Raw genomic sequence first — 19341 nt, 5'->3', positions numbered from 1 at the left:
GATTGTAAATTTACCCAATAAATTCTAAATAATACAGACAATTCAAGATGGGTTGTAACTGAGTTTATTACCATCGTATCAAACACTTCACCGCATTTCATCCCTAGTTAAAAACTAGGCTTGCACTTACTCTTCACATACTCTGAAAAGAGAAGTGAACAGATACTTGTCTAGTCAACCTAAACTCATTTATTTACCCTCTTATGAACAATTCATGACAGTAAACAGCAGATGACTTGTGTTGCTACATGTTAACTTTATATTTTGGGACAATGAAATACAAATACACACATTTGATGTGTTTGTACTTCTCACATGACTCCAGCTCGTCTGTTACTGGTGAAATCTGCTCTGAGGGCTCCAAACTAAACACAACCTGCTGTAGTTAAGCGAAGCGCACAGTCAGAAGCATTTTACAGCACGATAGGGTTGTAAAATTTTATTTGGAGAAATCTGTACATGGAGGTTTTGGCCTTCAGTGTGTTCACATATATAAGCGTAACGGGGACAAAGACAGGGAGCTCACTGAAGAACGACAGAAGTGCTATCCATTACTCAAAACTGGACAGGAAGGTCAGTACAATCTGCTTCAGTTTAGCATCTGATGGCTCTGAGATCATGCCGTCAGCCCTGAAACAAACAACAGAGTTAAAACATGTTTTTAAACCTGTAAATTCATTATGTTACATTATGGTCCAATTATAAGCAGAGAAAAAAAAAAATGTCTCACCTGATTGCGGAAAGGAGGTCCTGGTGCTGGCTGAGGACGTGCTGCAGGAAAGCCTTCTCAAACTTTGTGATCTTGCTTGGCTCCATCTTGTCCAGGTGACCTCTGACACCAGCATAGATGACTGTTACCTGCTCCTCGATGGCCATGGGAGCTGGAGGCAAGGTCAGAGAAAGTTTAGTGGTCCAATTAAGCTTTTATAAAGACAACAGTTAATTACATTTAAAATGTCATTTAAACTAAATTTGTAGTTGCTTTGAAATGTACAATATGGTGATATAAGTGACAAAAGGAAATTGTAATTAACACTCACAGTACTGTCCTTGCTTCAGCAGTTCAGTGAGCCTAACACCCCTGTTAAGGAGCTGCTGGGTGGCAGCGTCGAGGTCAGAACCGAACTGGGCGAAGGCAGCCACCTCACGGTACTGAGCCAGCTCCAGCTTCATGGTACCAGCCACCTAGGAGGTAAAAAAAGAAATAGAAAGTTTGACTGTAGCTTCGTGCTTAATGAAATGCTTTTTTTTTTTTACTTGAATGTATACACTGCAGATGTTTCATTTAAAATATGAATTCCAGATGTTACCTGCTTCATGGCTTTAGTCTGGGCAGCAGAGCCTACTCTGGACACAGACAGACCCACATTGATAGCTGGACGGATACCCTTGTAGAACAGCTCAGTCTCCAAGAAAATCTGCAGCAAACACATTTGGATTAAACCCAATATAACAGAGTGACGCAGACATTTTCATGAATGTGGCAGCAAGAGAAAACTTAGAAAACAACCTGTCCATCTGTGATGGAGATGACGTTGGTGGGGATGTAGGCAGACACATCACCAGCCTGAGTCTCGATGACGGGGAGGGCGGTCAGAGAGCCACCACCGAAGTTGTCGTTCATCTTGGCAGCTCTCTCCAGCAGACGGGAGTGCAGGTAGAACACATCACCAGGGTAAGCCTCACGACCAGGGGGACGACGCAGCAGCAGGGACATCTGACGGTAAGCAACGGCCTGAGGGGGGGGAGGAAAAGTCAATTTACAAAAGGTTGCATGTGGGACTGCTGCCTTAAATTCATTATTGATATAAATGAGGAGAGGATTTCCCCCCAGTGATCTGAGCCTTTACCTGCTTGGACAAATCGTCATAGATGATCAGGGCATGCTTGCCATTGTCTCTGAAGTACTCTCCCATGGAGCAGCCAGAGTATGGGGCCAGGTACTGCAGAGGGGCAGCATCAGAGGCAGTGGCAGACACCACGATGGTGTACTTCATGGCATCAGCGTCAGTCAGCCTTTTCACCAGCTGAGCCACAGTGGACCTCTTCTGTCCGATGGCGACGTAGATACAGTACAGCTTCTTCTTCTCGTCAGTCCCTTCATTGAAGCGCTTCTGGTTGATGATTGTGTCGATAGCAATGGCGGTTTTGCTGGAGAGAAGATGCCCGATTATTTGAGAGAAGAATAATATGAATTGTTATAGCTGCAGTTCCCCTCGATCAAAAACATTTCTCTGTTTCAGAACATTTACCCAGTCTGCCTGTCACCAATGATCAGCTCACGCTGTCCACGGCCAATGGGCACCAGACTGTCCACAGCCTTGATTCCAGTCTGCATGGGCTCCCTCACAGAGATACGGGGGATGATACCAGGGGCCTTAAGACCCACACGCCTACGCTCCGAGGAACCCAGGGGACCCTGAAAAAAAATAAAGTAAATAAACAAATGAGCTGTCATATCAAGAAGATAACATTGCTAATTTATTAAATTAGATTTTAGTAAAGGTATTAACTATTTTTGGTTAATGTTGATTAGTAGTTAAACAGTTGGATTCAAGGGTTCAAGATCTAAAAACTAGGTAACAAAATAAAAATAATACATTTCATAATAAATGAAAGAAAACATTTCTTTGACAACGACCATTGAGAAGAATTATAATTGAGTTGTTCCAGGTTGATTCATTGGTAGTTAAAAAGCCATTAAAATCTCAAATAACCTTTCCGTCAATGGCGTTTCCCAGAGCGTCCACCACACGGCCGAGCAGCTCCACGCCGACTGGAACATCCACAATGGCACCAGTTCTCTTCACAATGTCGCCTTCCTTGATCAGCTTGTCGTTACCGAACACCACAACACCAACGTTGTCAGGCTCCAAGTTCAGAGACATACCCTGAAGGAAAAAGCATTTTAGACCTTGTGAGCAAGTTCGTAGTTTTACATTCATTGAGCATAGAAACAGGAAAAACAGAAACAAGTTCAAGACACTGGTAATTTAAGATTGTGATACATCTCACCAAAACGTTCATGTTCTTTGTCCATTGTGTGCAGTTTTTAGACATACCTTCAGACCAGAAGAGAACTCCACCATCTCTTCTGCCTGGACGTTCCTCAGCCCGTAGACTCTGGCAATACCATCACCGATGGACAGCACACGGCCGGTCTCCTCCAGGTTTGCAGAGGTGTCAGCTCCCATGATCTTCTCCTCCAGGATGGAAGACACTTCGGCTGTGCCTGTCATAAAGATGACCAACAACATGTAAGAATACAGAAACTTTATTCATGCATGCACTATCAATATAATATTATGACACAATATTTTTGCATGTCCCAGATTAATTTAACAATAAATTAATATAAATCCCTAGATTTGAGAATAGATTTTAGTTTTAGTCACAATACTGAAGAATAATTTAATTATCTGTATATTTCCTTTTTGTAGAAAATGTTATATTATGGCTGGAATCATGGCTATTCAGCTTTATTTCACAAATGAACGCATCAAACATCTTGGGAATATGAGAAGCTGCTTTTCCAAACAGTTCTGTGGTGAATGTGACATTGCAGTAACCAGATAAACTCTTAAAAATCACAATATGACCAGTGACCTTCATGGATCACGTCTGTGTGCCTGACGAGCTGGAGGATAAAGTCTGTGTCCGGTTGTTGAGGACTTTCTCACCTGTCTTCTGCAGCCATGGTCGGTGTGTGTGGAGGTGGTTGACCCCGACACAGGCGGCCGGCACAGCCTTGGACACCTGCGCACATAGCGTCAAACAGACATTACAACATGTTTGGGGCCAGAAACAAAGAGGTTCACCGTGAACATTTGCAGCGAGGCTGTTGAAGTCGGTGCGGTTCGAACGCTGGTTTGACTGGTGCAGCGGAGGGGACATGCGCTGTCAGACTTTCTGACCTTCACAGCGTGGCTGAATGAGCCGTTAGCCGGCTGCTACCGTTAGCATAGGTGCTATCTTTAGCCTCGCTCGCTGCAGGACGAAAAGAAGGGCAACGTCCACAAACGCATCCGTGACATCGACTGCAATATTGTCAGCATTAATATTTACCTAGTTCAGATGAGTTGCGTGAAAAAAAAACCCGCATTCGCGAGCGGGTGCAAAGTTAGCTAGCGGCCTGTAGCGTTCACGTTACCCTTCACGCCCACAAGGCTACGCTGACATTGCGTTAAATCGCTGCAAATTCAACACCACAGGTAAATTGATCAGCTTGAATACTTACAAATCCAGCCCTCCTGGGCAGGCTCCGGGCCAAAGCTGCTGCAACTCTCACGGATAACATGTTGTCGGGTTGCTAATGACCTGTCCTCCACCACCGCCTGGGAGTCAATGTAATGGCTGAATGGACTCTTCTTCTATTTATGTGTCATGTCACATTTCCTGCTCCGACTCATTGTTGCCCCCTGTCGACAGGGAGAAGACACTGCCAGATATATTTTATACTGTACTGTACTATACTGTACTGTACTGTACTGTACTGTACTATACTGTACTATACTATACTATACTATACTATACTATACTGTACTGTACTGTACTGTACTAACCCACCAGGGGAGGGATTGTGCAATATGTACAGTTAGTCAGTTTTGGCCACGGGCAGTTAAAGTTCTGATACTACTGCTCCTGCTGCCACTATTACAATACAGGGGTTATTTTTATTAATTTGCAAACACTGTTATGTGTCGTTATTGTCTGCACCTGTCAGAGTGACACAAATTCCATGATTGCTCCTCTAAAAACTGCAAAATGCTATATTTGAATTATTTTTATTTCCTAATTTTTCACATCTATTTATAGGTTTCACAAAAATAAAATACACTACACATAAAAGAAACTACTGTTACACCAACCAAAGCACAAAAGATATATTGATAATCCATATGAATGGTATAGAGTGAAACGGTGTAGAATCATTTGCCAAGTGCATAAATGTATTTACATTTTTACATTTCCATCTCCTTCCCAGCTGTATTCCTTATCACAAAATTAATTCAATTAACCATTAGGCCTGACCTGGGGCCAGAAAATTGATGTTTAAGTGGAAAGAATGATTGTTATGATGATATTTACAGATTCCCAATTTATTTTATAACTAATATCTATATGTAGGAAACATTACAGTGGTTGTGTTGGCAGCTAATCGTAGATCATGATGGTGGATCCTGATCGTGGTGACAGCTGATCATGGACTATGATTACAACAAAACTGCTTGAAATACAATACGTCTACGTACCCATTACTGACAATAACTCCTCAATTAATTTGTCATTGCTGCCCCTTCATCTGTATCAGACATTTTCTTTTTGCCCTTAAACGTAGGGTAGTATTTATTGTTACAAGATCTTTGTTGCTATGTAACTTGAATGTTATGTCTCCCTTGTAAGTCGCTTTGGATAAAAGCATCTGCTAAACGACCAAATAATAATAATAATTCTTATGGAAAAACATTGACTTTTCCATTATGTTACAAATTGTGATTTGTGAATATGGGGTATAAGAATACAATTTGATTGATGACTGATTACTTAAATTGCAGCAGATAAGCTGTAAGTGAGGTTGTCACACTTTTCTTAAAATTTCCCTGAAATTTGAAAAACTCTTATCTTCAGTTTTTTTGTGACCTCTGACAAATGAATAACCTTCGTTATTAAAAGACATTGACTGAACTTGAACTGCTCAAATATCAACACAAACTATTCAAACTCATTCATGTAATCGTTTCCCATTTCTCCCCAAAAATAAAAACCTGAACACAAAAACAACTTTTCACGGTGACTCCATTGTTCTTCGAGGTCAGTGTGGAGACTCGCAGTGTCGCAACATCGCCCCCTGTCGCCCCGGACGGCGCACGACACGTCTGCTTTTGTCGGAGTCAGACAGTCGATCCGCTCGGTTCTCCAGCAACAAGCAGCCGCCTGAATGTAGATCCGCATGGGCTAGTACTTCTGTGTCTCTCCGAATAACCCAGCGGAACCTTGAGATACGGATCCCAGGATGGTGTTAGTGCATGTCGGATACCTGGTTCTTCCCGTATTCGGCTCCGTAAGAAACAGAGGTACGGTATTAATATTCATATCGATCCCAAAACATGTGCCCTGTTTATCTTAATATTCACTGCAGCTGCTGGCTAGCTAGCCGGAGCTTAGCCGCTTGGTTAGCTCGCGTTAGCTAGCTCGGGAATAGCGATCGGATGATTCGCAAACGTGACTTTTATTGAACCCGTGTTGGTTTAAGATTAACGCGAACTATCGAACGACGCAGTTTATGTTGTGCGATCGCGTCTGATTAAAAACAAATACCGCCGCTAAAGGGTAAGCTAACTGGCTCCTTTGGCTCAGGCTATGTCTTGGAGCGGAAACATCTCTCACAAAGGATTCACACATGCGGTCAACCCCCCCCCCCCCCCTCCTCAAAAGAACGATAGATATTATTTCGAGACGCATTTTATTCGTGTTGCATATAATTCACAATACGATGCATGGTCGTCACCTCCAATCCCCTCCAGCCGTATTTGCGCTGCAAAAATACCGCAAAATAGACGTAGCCTCTCCAGCCAGTCAGCTTATCTGAGCGCGGATGATGTCATTTGAAGATCATCTGCTCCTGCTATCGCTCGTCGTTTTCTCTCCCTCTCTCTCTCCTTCCACCGTGTTTTCACTCGGTATTCTCCGCGTCGATCGGCCCGTAGACTCTATCGACACACGGTCTATTACCCACAGGGAAGCGTGGAACCTCCCGATCCATCAAAGCATCACTCGCCTTTTTTTTTTCTTCTTCTTCTTTTATTTGCTAATTGGCAATTCAGCAGCTGATTGTTTGGAGCTGACGAATTGCAGCAACAACAAAACCAAAACCAGATAAAACAATGCTAAAGCTACAGTGTAACATTAATTTCACAACAGTGGCCTCAGTGATTTCATTGTGCTTTTATTTCTGTTCTTATTTCCCTGTTTCATAGTATGGAGGCTGGCTCTACATTCTGCATTTATCAGATCTTTGTCGTCCCCCCCATTGTGTAGCTAATGATCATCTGCTGCTGTGTGGTGTGGCGTGGCCTCTGCCTGTTCTCTGCATTTAGCTGTATTGTGAATCCCTTCTTCATTTCCTCTTTCCATCAGAAGACGACATTGGTATTAAAAAAAAGCACACCCCCTCCCTCCCAAGATGTACTCAGCCATAGACTTTCCATGTTGAGCTAAAACAATAGCTAACACCTAGTCCAGAGCACCTTTTTGTCTTTTTTCTTGTCAAATTGCTGTAGCACTGAGTTAACATTTTAGCTCCTTTTTTTAGATATCAGTTGAATGTCATTGTGTACCTCCCATCCAGTCTTGATAGACAACATGCTGTAAATTCCTGTAAAGTGGATACATTTTGCATGATCTCAAACACCGCACTGCATTGTTGAACACCAGAATTTGGCTCATCCTCCTTTTCTCTTCACACAAGGTGCAATGTACGTGATTTAAAAAAAAAAGAAAAAAAGACCCTCATTTAAAAAAAAAACAGAGCATGCGAATTGGAACCCACGTGCATGCCATGTTTGTTGTTGTTAAAACATTGCAGCAAACGCTGTGACGTGATCGCTTGCAATGACTGAAAAGGTACACTGCACCTGCACACAACAACCTGCCATAACTGTCTCCATTTTTGTGTAATCCTTTTTGTTCCCTTTGCAAATTTCAAGCTTCGAATCACACTGAATTGTCAGGGCCGTTTGCCGTCTCATGGGCAAATGAAACTAAACATTCAAGCAATCAAAACATGCTCACTGGTGGTTCATCACTTCCTTATTTTCCCCCACTAACATACGGCCAAAATGCTATCCATTTCACAGGGATGCCTATTTTCCTGCACTGCTAAAAAAAGAGATCCTCTATTAGTAATAACGTCTTTTATTGTTTGGTTGTGGTCTCTCTTTACCTTTTGTTCTGGTAATAGTACTTTCAATGCATGATCACATTTTATGATTCATAATTTTTGGTTTTTGTTTTTCTACATTGACTAGTGAAAATCCAATGTAATCTTTCTGTAGTAAAGATGTTACCCTGCTGTACTGGAATCATGTGCTGTAGCCAACACGTCTGCTCATTGGATGCCGCTTTTGTTCTTTTTAACCCTATATGGAGCATGGTGGGCCTTGCCTTCAGTCTATGTTGTTTATTTTTGTTGCATGGAATTATACTATTATTACAAGCAAAAAACAGGACAGAAAACACAAAATCCACATATACTAATATTTTTCAATAAAGAATATAGTGTTTTTCCTAACCTTCAGTGTGCTTCTTGCTGATTTCCATTTATTGTCCTCCCTCTCCCTTGTCCCTACCTGCCCCCTCTCCACCCCCCCACCCACCTCCTCTCCTGCTGTGACAAAGATAGACGATTTCCACGCTTCCTCCATCACAGGGCCCGAATGAGTCTATCTGCTGTCATTCATGGTGATCGTTTTCACTGAGATGCTTGAAAACGCAGTGTGCTATTTAAAGTCTAGACTTGAGCCTTTAACCCACGGCAGCAAGGTCATCTGTTGTCTACCCGGCTACACACCGGCAACCTCCTTTTAAGCTGTAAATTTTGCCCGAAAGTCGCACGGCTTTCCTCTTCTGGGCGTGTTTTTAAAATCATACTGCCTTTCTCAAGCGTACTCCAAGTAAATGCAATGTAGACTTAGCCTATTTCCTCATGATTTTTTTTGGGGAAAAAAAGAAGATTCCACTGTTTACATCAAATTCGTCATGTATTTTACACTGTCAAGGCAGATTAAACTCAAACCGTAGTGGAATTTAGCATCTTGCACAATTTTAATCTCTTAACTGGCAGGTTTCTGTAAATTTCACTGCTTCACTTTCTGCCAAATGGACTTAACAGAGCACAGTTTTGTTGAATCCTGCTCCGCTGGAGGCCCACTATGGCTCTTTTCTGGCCGGGATTTCCTCAAAGGTTTCTAATCAAAGCTAAATTTGTTACTGTAGTGTCTCAGTCCTTCCATAATCAAAAAGATATTTTTCAGCCAAAGCACAGTATTAATACCACATTGCACCACAGCACAAGCTAGCCTGTCTTTTTCTCCCTGTTGAGTCTTGACAGCAGTCTGTTCAGCGCTGCTGCCAAATAGCTGTGGTTGGAGGGAGTTAAAAAGCATTCAAGCTATTTCCTCTCAATCCTGAATGTTCGTATGGGAGAAGAACTTGTAGAGCTTTACTGTAAGTGTAAGGCACAAAGAGACAGTAGATTTCACTGAAACATGTTTAATAGTGAGATTTTATTGCCTGGTTTCATTTTTAAGAATGAAGGAACTGTTCTTCAATGTTGAATAGATAGAAACTTGGCTTCGAAACAGTTTAATGTAAAGCAAATCTTAGGTATAAAGGTTAACTTGCATGAGAGCATTCACTCCCACTCAGCTGCAGAAATGATAAGAAGTGAGCTGCGCTGAAGATCTGGTAGATTTCATCTGTTCTGATCCAGTCCGCTAGTCTGTGAATCAGAAGACCAGGAGTCACTCCAGAGGTCGGAAATGCAATTAAAGAAAATGAAAAGCTCACGTTGTGTGTGCAGGACCGAAAATGGTTGTCATGTTCATGGTACTTGTGGTAACCATCATTTTCCCACCCCCACAGAAGTATTTTTCACCCTAGGTAAGAGGTAGGGCTTCATTAACATGCTATATCACACACACAGTGACACCACATTTCACCCACAATTAATTCCAGCTAATCTCTTCCCCTCGGGTGCCTGACGACTTCTCCTTATCCTCCACAGGATCCCATTTCAACCGGCAACAGCAACAGCAGCAGCAGCAGCACAGCCATGCTACCTCTTGCCGGCACTTCCAGTTAGGTCCTCAGGCTCCGCTGCCCATGGACTTCCCCATGCCCCACCCAGGGCAGCCACAGTCAGGCATTAACCCCCACTTGGCCCCTCCCGGCCACCAACATGGCCCTCCGCTCCACCCGCCCCTTAATCCCCTGCCCACTCCCCAGTTCCAGGACATTCCCGCCCCTCCCTTCCTACCTCAGGCATTACACCAGCAATACCTCCTCCAGCAGCAGATCCTTGAGGCCCAGCACCGACACATCCTGCCACCCTCCAGGTATCCACACAGGTTTGCAGGGAAATGTACTGTACAAGTGATGGTTCAAGTGGATCCTTTGCACAGATTCATATTCACTGTTTCCCGGGGGTAAAAAAAATCAGGATGTTTTCAAATACTTGGTTATTTTTGTCAGTAGACGCACCCCAGAGAGAGTTCCTCACCAGCCCCACAGATTACGGCCTGGGTACGAGTTTGCTCCGCCTCTTCATGTGCCCCCTCAGCCTGTGGTGCAGCAGCCCCGTTACCTGGCTGAAGGCACAGACTGGTAAGAAGTATACCTCTGATAATACAGAACACAGTGCCACATCGGCAAACAGCAATTTCTTTTCATTTGCTAGAAAAACATGGTGTAATTTCAGATTTCATAAAATGACTGCACCATCAGCCTGCTGTCACACATTCAATGGGTTTAGTACCAAATTGAAAAAGAGCCCAAAGCGAATCAGCTCTTATTAGATGCTAAAATTGGAAATATACACTGTAATACATTTTCATTTAGTTTGAATTATTAGAAAAGATTCAGATCTTAGTCCACAATCTTTTCCATGTACATCAGAGTTTCTGGAGAAGTACTCCTGTGGTTGGAAATCACACTGTGGTTGTTGCTGCACTGCTAACAAAAGACAATTTGTCAGAAATGCGGTAAATGACTAGTTTGTAAATGACTTGACTTGATTGTCGGTTTCTGTGCAGGGATCTAAGTGTCGATGCTGGACTGCCGCCCCACCAGTATCACATCCATCCACTGCCACAGCACTATCAGCACTACCTGACCTCTCCTAGGATGCACCACTTCCCTAGAAACAATGCCTCAACGCAAGTGGTGAGCGTCCTCTTCCTCGCTACAATCAGTCATGCTCGCCTCGGTGAACTCGCAGCGTTTCTCCTCTAGTTTTCCTGAGATTAATCTTGATACCCAGCAACCGGGGACGACCTGTGTTCCTGTGTTTTTTTTTTTCTCCTCCTCCCTGATTACTGCTGCAGAGCTGACACAAGCTTCTTTTATCTGTCATCTCCCAGGTTGTGCATGAGATCAGAAACTACCCATATCCCCAGCTGCACTTGCTGGCTCTGCAGAGTCTCAACCCCTCCCGCCACGCGTCTGCTGTTAGAGAGAGCTACGAGGTTTGTGCGCTCCTTCTCTGTCTCTCTCTCAATAGCAGACGCACCAGTCAACACTAATTTATCTTTGCGTTCTTTGTGACCAATGTGCTGGACAGGCTTGAGTGTGTAACTGATTGTCTTGTTTCCAGTTTCTCTGTGTTCCAGATGCCTTTAATGGCCCAGCTGTCTTCAATCTCATGACATTTGTTTTCATTTGAACAAGATGCTATTATTTTCTAAGAGGTGCTTTCTGGATCCTTGAACCACCAACTTATATTTTCATGTATTATGCAAATTCCTTTTTTTTCTCTGGAGGGATTTGTATTTGTTATATAAATTAAAAGACATTCACATATTGTCTCCTTTTGTAGGAGCTTCTGCAGCTGGAGGACAGACTGGGCAGTGTCAATCGTGGAGCGGTCCAAACTACCATAGAGAGATTTACTTTCCCCCATAAGTACAAAAAGGTAAAATAGTCCCCAGGTATAATACCTTCACGCTGAGAGGAAGATCGATTTGATGTGGAGTGGTATAGGGGAAGAATTGTGCGAGAAATTAGAACCAAAAGAAAAGACAGGAATGTAAAAGGTCAGCATTGGGTGGAGAAGATCAAGAAGTGAAGATGAGGGTTGGAAGGGGATCAGGAGTCTCACAGCAGTTCAAAGGTCAAACTCATTTCCGTTGGCAGCTTAGTGAGACAGGTCTGCAGCATGCACAATTCCAGCCGAGGGATGACTCATGCAGTTGTCTGCAGATATGTGCGTGGAATGAATTTAAAAAAGCATCAGCACTGAATATGACCCAAATTCTGTGCAAGGAGTGTCAGATCATTTAGTGCACTGGGAGTGAGTAATTGAGTCTTTTCCATCTGATGTCTTATTGTTTTTCTCTGAGATGCATGATAAAGTGACTCTTCCCCTCGTTTCTTGGCCGACTCAGAGCCACCTATGGCAAAAAGATAACACGCAGCTGCATGACGCGCTGTAATAACTGAAGTCTGTTTGCTTTGCTCGCTGCAGAGAATACCCCAGGACCTGAAGATGTGTCTGGATGATGAGGAGCTGGACACAGATGAGAAGTGCACCATCTGTCTGTCGATGCTGGAGGACGGAGAGGACGTCAGGTACAACCGCACATTTAACTGTTGCTTTTTCAGTGGGGGTGGGGTGTGTGTGTGGGGGGGATAATTGTTATGCAAATGTGAACATAATAGCTTTACATATCATTTGTTGTCTGCTTGGGTATGAGTATGAGTGGGCAGAGAATAACCTCAGGAAGAACCCATTAGATTTTGGAGTGGATCCAGATAAATGGGTTGATCCATTTAATATCTGTCTGCTGCTGCTCCTACAGTCTGTTTGTCAACCTAACCTGACATGGCTGTAAATCTATTCCAGCCACATGATTGGTTCGGCGCGGCACTATTATCATTGTCACTGGCTGTTCGTGTTGTCGGTTAAAACGTGGATGGAATGAGTTCTATCGACCGTGTCTTATATTTCTATCGAGGAAAAGTTATTTAGCGATAATCATCTTTATCCTTTTACCGCCCAGCCCCAGTCTACTGAGGATATGCTTGTGACTTAGGTGATCCAGAATTTTCTTTCTATCTTTGGATTTTATTAAAATGTCTTGAAACTGTTTGATGGATTCCCATGAAATTCTATACAGATACACACACATATATATATATATATATATATATATATATATATATATATACTCTCTCCAGACGAGTTATCCTGTAGACTTTGGTTATCCCTCACCTTTCGGCCACCATGAGGTTGGCAGGTTGTGTTGTTTAGCTAAATGTCCTGAAAATGTTTGGATGAACTTCCATGAAATTTCAGAGCTCTGTTGTTAGTCATCACTAGATCATCCTTCTTATGTTCTTTTGCCTGGTGAGTTTTTAGATCAGCGTGAAAATTCCTGAGATAGAGATAAAGCAGTGTCTCATAAGCTCAATTTGGAAAATATGCACAATGCGGTCCGCGTAGACACAGTGTTGTTACTCTTGGAACCGCTCCACATACACATATACACATATACACACTAGACCTGAGAAAAACACACATTTCCCATAGCACTGCTTCAGAATGGATTCACAGCCATAGAGTTGAAGCAATTTTTAACCCTAAATTGGTTCTGCCAAGTAAGTTCAAAGCATCAGGACCAAAAATCCTATCACAGGATTTCTTCCAGCACCTCATCTTAAAAAAAACTCTCTCTGAAGACAACATTAGCATTTCACAAATCTTATGATGTGTGTCCAGTGTTGCGATCTGTCAAACTGGCAAAGTGACAGAGCAAGTTATTTTATTTTCTGAGAAAGAAAAAACAGACATGAATAAAAAAAAGTCAGTGAAATCCTTTCCAGGGTTGGGTGTTTCTGGTCCCCTGATATTTTACGAGTTGGGTCATGTTCAGAGGAAAGCTACATTTATAATTATAAGCCTGTAGAATATGTTTATTCAGCCATGTTCTGAATCCTTAAACTCTCTGGTCTTTTGATCATTCATTAAGACTCCACTGCATCGACACTTAGATCCACTGAATCACAGTCAGATAAAACAAGTAAATGTATAAAGAGCACATGTCTGGACACAAGCGTATCTTAGATGATACAGTCATGAGTGGACAGGTGTGATGATTAATACATTCAGGCCACACGCTCACCAAAGAGAAAATGAGGAGTGTGTGAAGTGGAATTGATTTAAAAAGGACCGTTAACCAGAGAAGTGTCCTCTGATGCTTTCAAGGGAATCTGACCTCAGAGCGACATGTCAAGAAAAGATTTTTGAAATAACACATTTTCACTTTTCTTATAATTATTGGTTGATTTAAAAAAACATTTTTAATGACAGACTCAGATCACAGGGCTGTTGAAGGACTCATGTTGAGATATGAACTGTAGAATGAATGCAATCATGTTCCAAGGACTAATATGTGGATGGTTATTTAAGTCCTCATTAAATAGTCTACAAAACTCTCTTGCTAACTGTATTGTCAAGTCGATCCTTGCTTTTGTAGCAGCAGTCACAATTTCCCCACAGATGAAATCAGATGTGAGCTGTGAAGCAAAATGTGATCACAAGAGGTCATTGGAGACGCAGTCTGCTGCCAAATGTGAAACACAGGCAGACATCTGGGCCTATTCTCGACACAGTCTGGATACTTAACACGACAAGAGCCATTAAATTACATGCTCATCACCGAGTTCAAGGCTTCAACTTGGCTCTTTCCATGTTATATTTTATTTCTCTTTTATTTAATTTTACTGCAGTTTGCATGTGCTTTGTAACTTAACTTGACTTGAGCAACCACCTCAGTCACAATCCAGCTGTTAGAACAGTTTTAGTTATGTTATTTATAACAGTGTTTATAGAATATAACTAACGGAATTATTTCCACAGTTTGCACTTTTTATGAACGAACGAATTCAAGGTGGCGCTCTATGTCTGACATAAAAAATACATAAAATATGCATTAAAAATAGATTATCATTATTCTAACTATAAATTATTAAAGAGAAAAACATAATCAGGAGAAAAAAAGAAAATGATGAACTGTTTTGCTTAAGAAATTCTAGATATTAGAAACTCAAATACAAAGCAGGCAGCAGCAAACACTTGTTTTTATGATTTGTACCAAACTACACAAAACCTAATACTAAGTCATTTGTAGGAAATAATTATAAATTATATTTCCTGGAGATTAATTAAAATACAGGATCCCTGAAATAAAGCATTACCTTCAGCTTTGAAATGTAAATCAAAATCCTAACCATGTCTCCCCTGTGTCTGTAGGAGATTACCCTGCATGCACCTCTTCCACCAGGCATGTGTGGACCAGTGGCTGGCCACCAGCAGGAAATGCCCCATCTGCAGAGTAGACATTGAGACCCAGCTGACCCCCGACAGTTGATAGCTCCTGTCGACTCCCGCAGCTTCGGATCTGGTCTTGTGAATTCTCCATTGCCTCCCTTCTGGGGGGAAAAGCTCTGCCAAACACCCCTCTTCCCCCTCTGCATCACTCAACGAGCCCGTCTTGTGAGACGGCCGTGACAGAGGGATCAACAAAGCACACTCACCTACAACACAACGAGGGACGGGGGTTGACGCACAGATCGGCGGCTGGACTGAAGGTTGGTTGAATGGAACTTTGCTGGAGGTAAACGTAGCAGCGGACACGTATGGACAGATGTGCTGAGGCTTCACACGATTCTGTCAGTGTACCCTGTGTACATTTCTCCATACAGCCACAGAGAGAGAGAGAGAGAGAGGACACTGACTACCAACCTCCCCAGCTCAGTGCGGTGTATTAAGGCCATTTCTCTGCCACATCTAAACCCTTTCCCCCAGGCCTGTGAAAAAATCCTTTAAGCTGCACTCTGCCCAAGCCCTCAGCACATCTGTACAGAATATTATCAAATGATTAGCATGAGGTTGTTTGGTGTGAACTCTTGTAGCTGAATGCTTGTGGTGTAATGGAGTATAGTACTGAATAAGTATTTACAGAGTAACAGTGTTGTGTAGCAAGCAAAAAGACTTTTGAGAAATATGTTTGTGCAAAATAAACCTACAGAACAGAGAGGGTGACTACAGCTCTGAGAACATTCAGCGTGTTCAATCATAGGCAACGACAGGAGGAGCTAGTTGTGTAAAAAGGCCAAAAATCCCTCGTTCTAGTCTCACATGGTTTTGGATTAACGGTTGGTAGACGCCATCAGAGTTTGATGCTAAACCCGCTAACTGCAGGCATGGCTTCCAGTGATCTGTGTAGTGTCGTAGTCGGGCCTCCATAATCTAGAGCGGAGGCCTCAGATGTGCATGCTGTATGGCAGGCTTGGGCTGTGTCGTAATATTGTGGAGCAGTAGAAACAGGGACTGTGTCTGTGCATGTGAAGCGTATACTATGACGATACTGACGATCCCACTCATTCATAGAGGAGGAACGAGAATGCGACCCCCCCGCCCCCTTTCCCCTCCCTCTCTCCCGAGTTTAGACCAAAGTTGCCCTTAGACACAGATCTCGGACAAATGTAGCATTTCTCTCCTAGTGTCTGCGATTAGGATTCAAAGAGCTGCTCGGTGGATCCGTGTCTAACAGCAACTCCTCTGTGTTGCCTTGCTCGCGGCATGATTGTGGTCATGAGAGGCCGGCATGGGCTTGAGGATGCAGTGCCTGAGTCTTGCCATCAGAGTGAATAAAATCGGACATTTGTATCACCTATTACCGGAACCTTATTGCCTATCGAACAAGCACATGTGATTTCTTATATGCGGTGAATTGCCTCTGTTGTGTATCGGCTCCTTTCATTTCAAATCTAAGTTGCTCCCACTGTTTGATAAAAAAGACTGTGTCTGGTGTTACAGGGAAAAATTCAAACTAGTTTGCCTGTGATATGTGCTAGAATGTGTATGATTGTCCCCACAGCCCCCCCTCTCCCATGGTAGTCGTGTACGGTATTGCTAGAACAACTGTGACATGTTCGGTGATAGAAGCCGTTTTCTCTATATCATGCATGAACCATGTCGGCGTAGTTCACTTGAAGGAGGGTGAAAGGGAGAAAAAGCCATCCATTTGAAAAATACCAAACAATTGTTCTTAACATTAGTTTTATTTCAATTGTCAATTTATTTTTTGCCATTTCTTTATATATTTTTTCTTATTACTTGTATTCTTTTCGCTCACATGCCAATTTGGACATGGTACTAATATGCCGAGTCCCTGTCCATTTTAACCATAGTGAAGAAAAAGCTGCAATGCTGCAAAAACATATTTATTGTTGTTATAATGTAGCTTGTGTTTTGTAAATGCACTATAATATGGAGTTGCCTGATTTTTTGGTTTGGTGATGTGGGTTCTTCTTGTCCTAGATTTTGTGTTTCTTCTCAGTTTCAAGTATTTTCATGCTTCCTTGTGTATTATTGGAGGGTAACTTGACTGTTTGTGTTGCATTTCTTTTCTTTTTGTATGAGACCTCCATCCAAAAAACTACAGATGGATGAAAATGGAGGTTCGCTAGTTCACATAGAATGCTGTGATTAAAGATGCCTTAAGTATTTAACAATCATTATTTATTACTAACTGTAGCTAGCTAGCTATTGTGGTGGAATATTTAATGTCTCTATCTCATAACTTTGCAATTTAATCAATATATTTATTTAAAATAACACAAAATATTAAAAAAAGAATACCTCATTATGCATTGGTCGGTGGGGATGCTTTTGCATGCCGTCTGTGTTTTCTTTTTCAAAGGAGGAAAAAAAGAAAATTGTTGAAAAATTGACCTGGGGGGGAGTTTCCCTGACACATTTGCTAGCCAGCATGGTGCTGTTGATCTGGATTACATTCCAATCATGTCATCTCTCGATTTTACGTTTGAATGATTTCTTTTTATCGTTTAAACCTCATCCCTCCCCCTCGTCTTTGATGATGACGGGATACAGCTCCTTTTGTCTTAGTATGACTCCACAGTTTCGCTTGCTTTTCTCATATGATGGCGCTTTGTTTCCCATAATCAGTCCTAATTTTAACATTTCATCATTTTTTTTGTATTATTACAACCATGTTCACGATATTCGATCATATCTGGATCTCAGTTTAGTGCTTATTTTAGGACCCACATAACGAGCTGTATTATTCGTTCTTCTGTATCGCTGGCAGTTGCTTTGTGTGGGATTTTTGGAAGTATGTAACATGCTAACTTGAGCCATTGATCTTATTGAGCAAACTTCTGGTGTACTGTGGTTATACAATATAGATAGCGTGATTTACACCTGGGTATAATAAGCTAACTACGTTTTCGGTGTGCATTTCTTATTAATACTAATACTAATCCTGCAAATTATTATAACATGTATCGGATTGGAATGACGCTGGCTGGTCTTACTATTCTTCTTCTTTCATTTCGTGCTCTCACTGGCCTTACCCAACGCCCTCCACAGTGTACCCCCATAACTCCAGAGCGAACTGGACAGTAGCCATAGTATTAACTCAAGCTGATGAACCGGAATGAACAGTAGAACTTAAAGCACAAGCTTTTTAATGCATGTCCTTCTCAGGTTTTCCTATGTGTATGTGGGAGTAGCTCTGTAGATGTGTTTAATATGATGCTGTACCTTCTTGAATATTTCAAATGTTTCTTTGCTGCTGAAAAAAATTGTCGATTATTAACCTGCCAGTGAAAAAGGGAAGTGGCCATCTTTGTACAACACACTGCTGTTTTGCTGTAACCGCGCAATGTTTTATGATCTTGAGTATTTTATAGAAAAGTAGAAGTATGTATCAATAATATGAAAGCAATAGCTAAATCATAATGAAGAATAACATGATCAGTGAATATTGTGGAAAATCTTTAGATTCACTCTGGGTGGATTTTGTACTGTATTTATTACTAATGATGATGCAAAAAGTTGCATAGCTTAACCCAAACTGTTCTGTCTCTTTTTTATTTATTGTCTTGTATATGATCTTTTTGTATGTGTTTTTCAAATAAACTGCCTAAAATGCTGACAACTAATCTAGTGTGTGGTTTTATTTGGCATCTGGGTTTTATCATTTCATATAGAAGTTTAATTAGACATATTGACCAACTTTTGCTTTTAATTTGAATTGATTAATTGATGTACCAGAGTCCCATCTGGTACATCAATTAATCAATTCAAATTAATCATATGCTTGAATTGATTTAGACACAGTGTCCTTCTCAGTCAAGACTTAAGGTCATTCTAACAGCTTTTCAAATTTCCATTTGTCCTAGGTACATCAAATAGTCATATTTACAATTCCATTGAAGCTTTAAACAATTGGAGTTGCAGCAAACTAAAATGTATAAAACTACAGTTTGTGGTGCAATATTTGAGAAAACCTTTTGTTTATGAAAATGTTGTCAACACTTTTTTAATGTGAAAGCTCCACATGCTCAAAACCTCCATTTAAGTGGTGTGTAAAACAGTGGGTATAATAGAGCCTACAATTTAATAGCTAATTTGATCCTTTTTATGACTTGATTTCCTGCATATACCCTGCATGTGGTCAGAGGAGGTAATGTGGAGCTGTTTCCACCTGTAGGTGTCAGGTGATAAACAATAAGATGAGTCTCATCAAAACAAAG

The 19341-nt window shown here is 41.7% G+C and overlaps 2 protein-coding genes across 7 annotated transcripts; one reads left to right on the top strand and one right to left on the bottom strand.

Moving 5' to 3' along the window:
• Positions 1-424: 424 nt before the first annotated feature.
• On the bottom strand, positions 425-6595 carry LOC109637063 (ATP synthase subunit alpha, mitochondrial-like). The gene is made up of 12 exons (XM_020099174.2): positions 6509-6595; positions 4238-4418; positions 3681-3756; positions 3063-3232; positions 2718-2891; positions 2253-2419; positions 1851-2151; positions 1511-1735; positions 1311-1418; positions 1041-1185; positions 731-881; positions 425-630 (listed from the first exon to the last, which is right to left on the bottom strand). Exons 2-12 carry the CDS (start codon positions 4295-4297, stop codon positions 552-554), a joined length of 1656 nt encoding a protein of 551 aa, XP_019954733.1. The 5' UTR covers positions 4298-4418; positions 6509-6595; the 3' UTR covers positions 425-551.
• Positions 5615-18747, top strand: ark2cb (arkadia (RNF111) C-terminal like ring finger ubiquitin ligase 2Cb). 6 transcript variants are annotated; one of them, XM_020099179.2, is made up of 9 exons: positions 5615-6074; positions 6978-9660; positions 9785-10115; positions 10252-10383; positions 10812-10941; positions 11139-11243; positions 11606-11689; positions 12242-12345; positions 15029-18747. In XM_020099179.2, exons 2-9 carry the CDS (start codon positions 9540-9542, stop codon positions 15144-15146), a joined length of 1125 nt encoding a protein of 374 aa, XP_019954738.1. In that variant the 5' UTR covers positions 5615-6074; positions 6978-9539; the 3' UTR covers positions 15147-18747. The 6 variants fall into 6 exon arrangements, with proteins under 6 accessions (XP_019954738.1, XP_019954736.1, XP_019954734.1 ...); XM_020099177.2 differs by having other exon boundaries at positions 5616-6074; positions 10255-10383; positions 11594-11689; XM_020099175.2 differs by having other exon boundaries at positions 5772-6074; positions 11594-11689.
• The last annotated feature ends 594 nt before the right edge of the window (positions 18748-19341 follow it).

The sequence above is a fragment of the Paralichthys olivaceus genome, chromosome 4, assembly GCF_024713975.1.
Source record: "Paralichthys olivaceus isolate ysfri-2021 chromosome 4, ASM2471397v2, whole genome shotgun sequence".
In the NCBI taxonomy this organism is placed as follows: Eukaryota; Metazoa; Chordata; class Actinopteri; order Pleuronectiformes; family Paralichthyidae; genus Paralichthys; species Paralichthys olivaceus.
This window is presented reverse-complemented; position numbering and strand designations above follow the sequence as displayed.

Bases quoted from the DNA above. Each gene is read 5' to 3' on its own strand.
- LOC109637063 (XM_020099174.2), bottom strand. From the start codon at position 4,297: ATGTTATCCGTGAGAGTTGCAGCAGCTTTGGCCCGGAGCCTGCCCAGG. The intron at 3,757-4,237 runs GTAAGTATTCAA...CTATGTGCGCAG, and splicing joins TGCCCAGGAGGGCTGGATTT to GTGTCCAAGGCTGTGCCGGC. The intron at 1,186-1,310 runs GTAACATCTGGA...TTTACCTCCTAG, and splicing joins AGACTAAAGCCATGAAGCAG to GTGGCTGGTACCATGAAGCT.
- ark2cb (XM_020099175.2), top strand. From the start codon at position 9,540: ATGCAATTAAAGAAAATGAAAAGCTCACGTTGTGTGTGCAGGACCGAA. The intron at 10,116-10,251 runs GTATCCACACAG...TATTTTTGTCAG, and splicing joins CACATCCTGCCACCCTCCAG to TAGACGCACCCCAGAGAGAG. The intron at 12,346-15,028 runs GTACAACCGCAC...CTGTGTCTGTAG, and splicing joins GAGGACGGAGAGGACGTCAG to GAGATTACCCTGCATGCACC.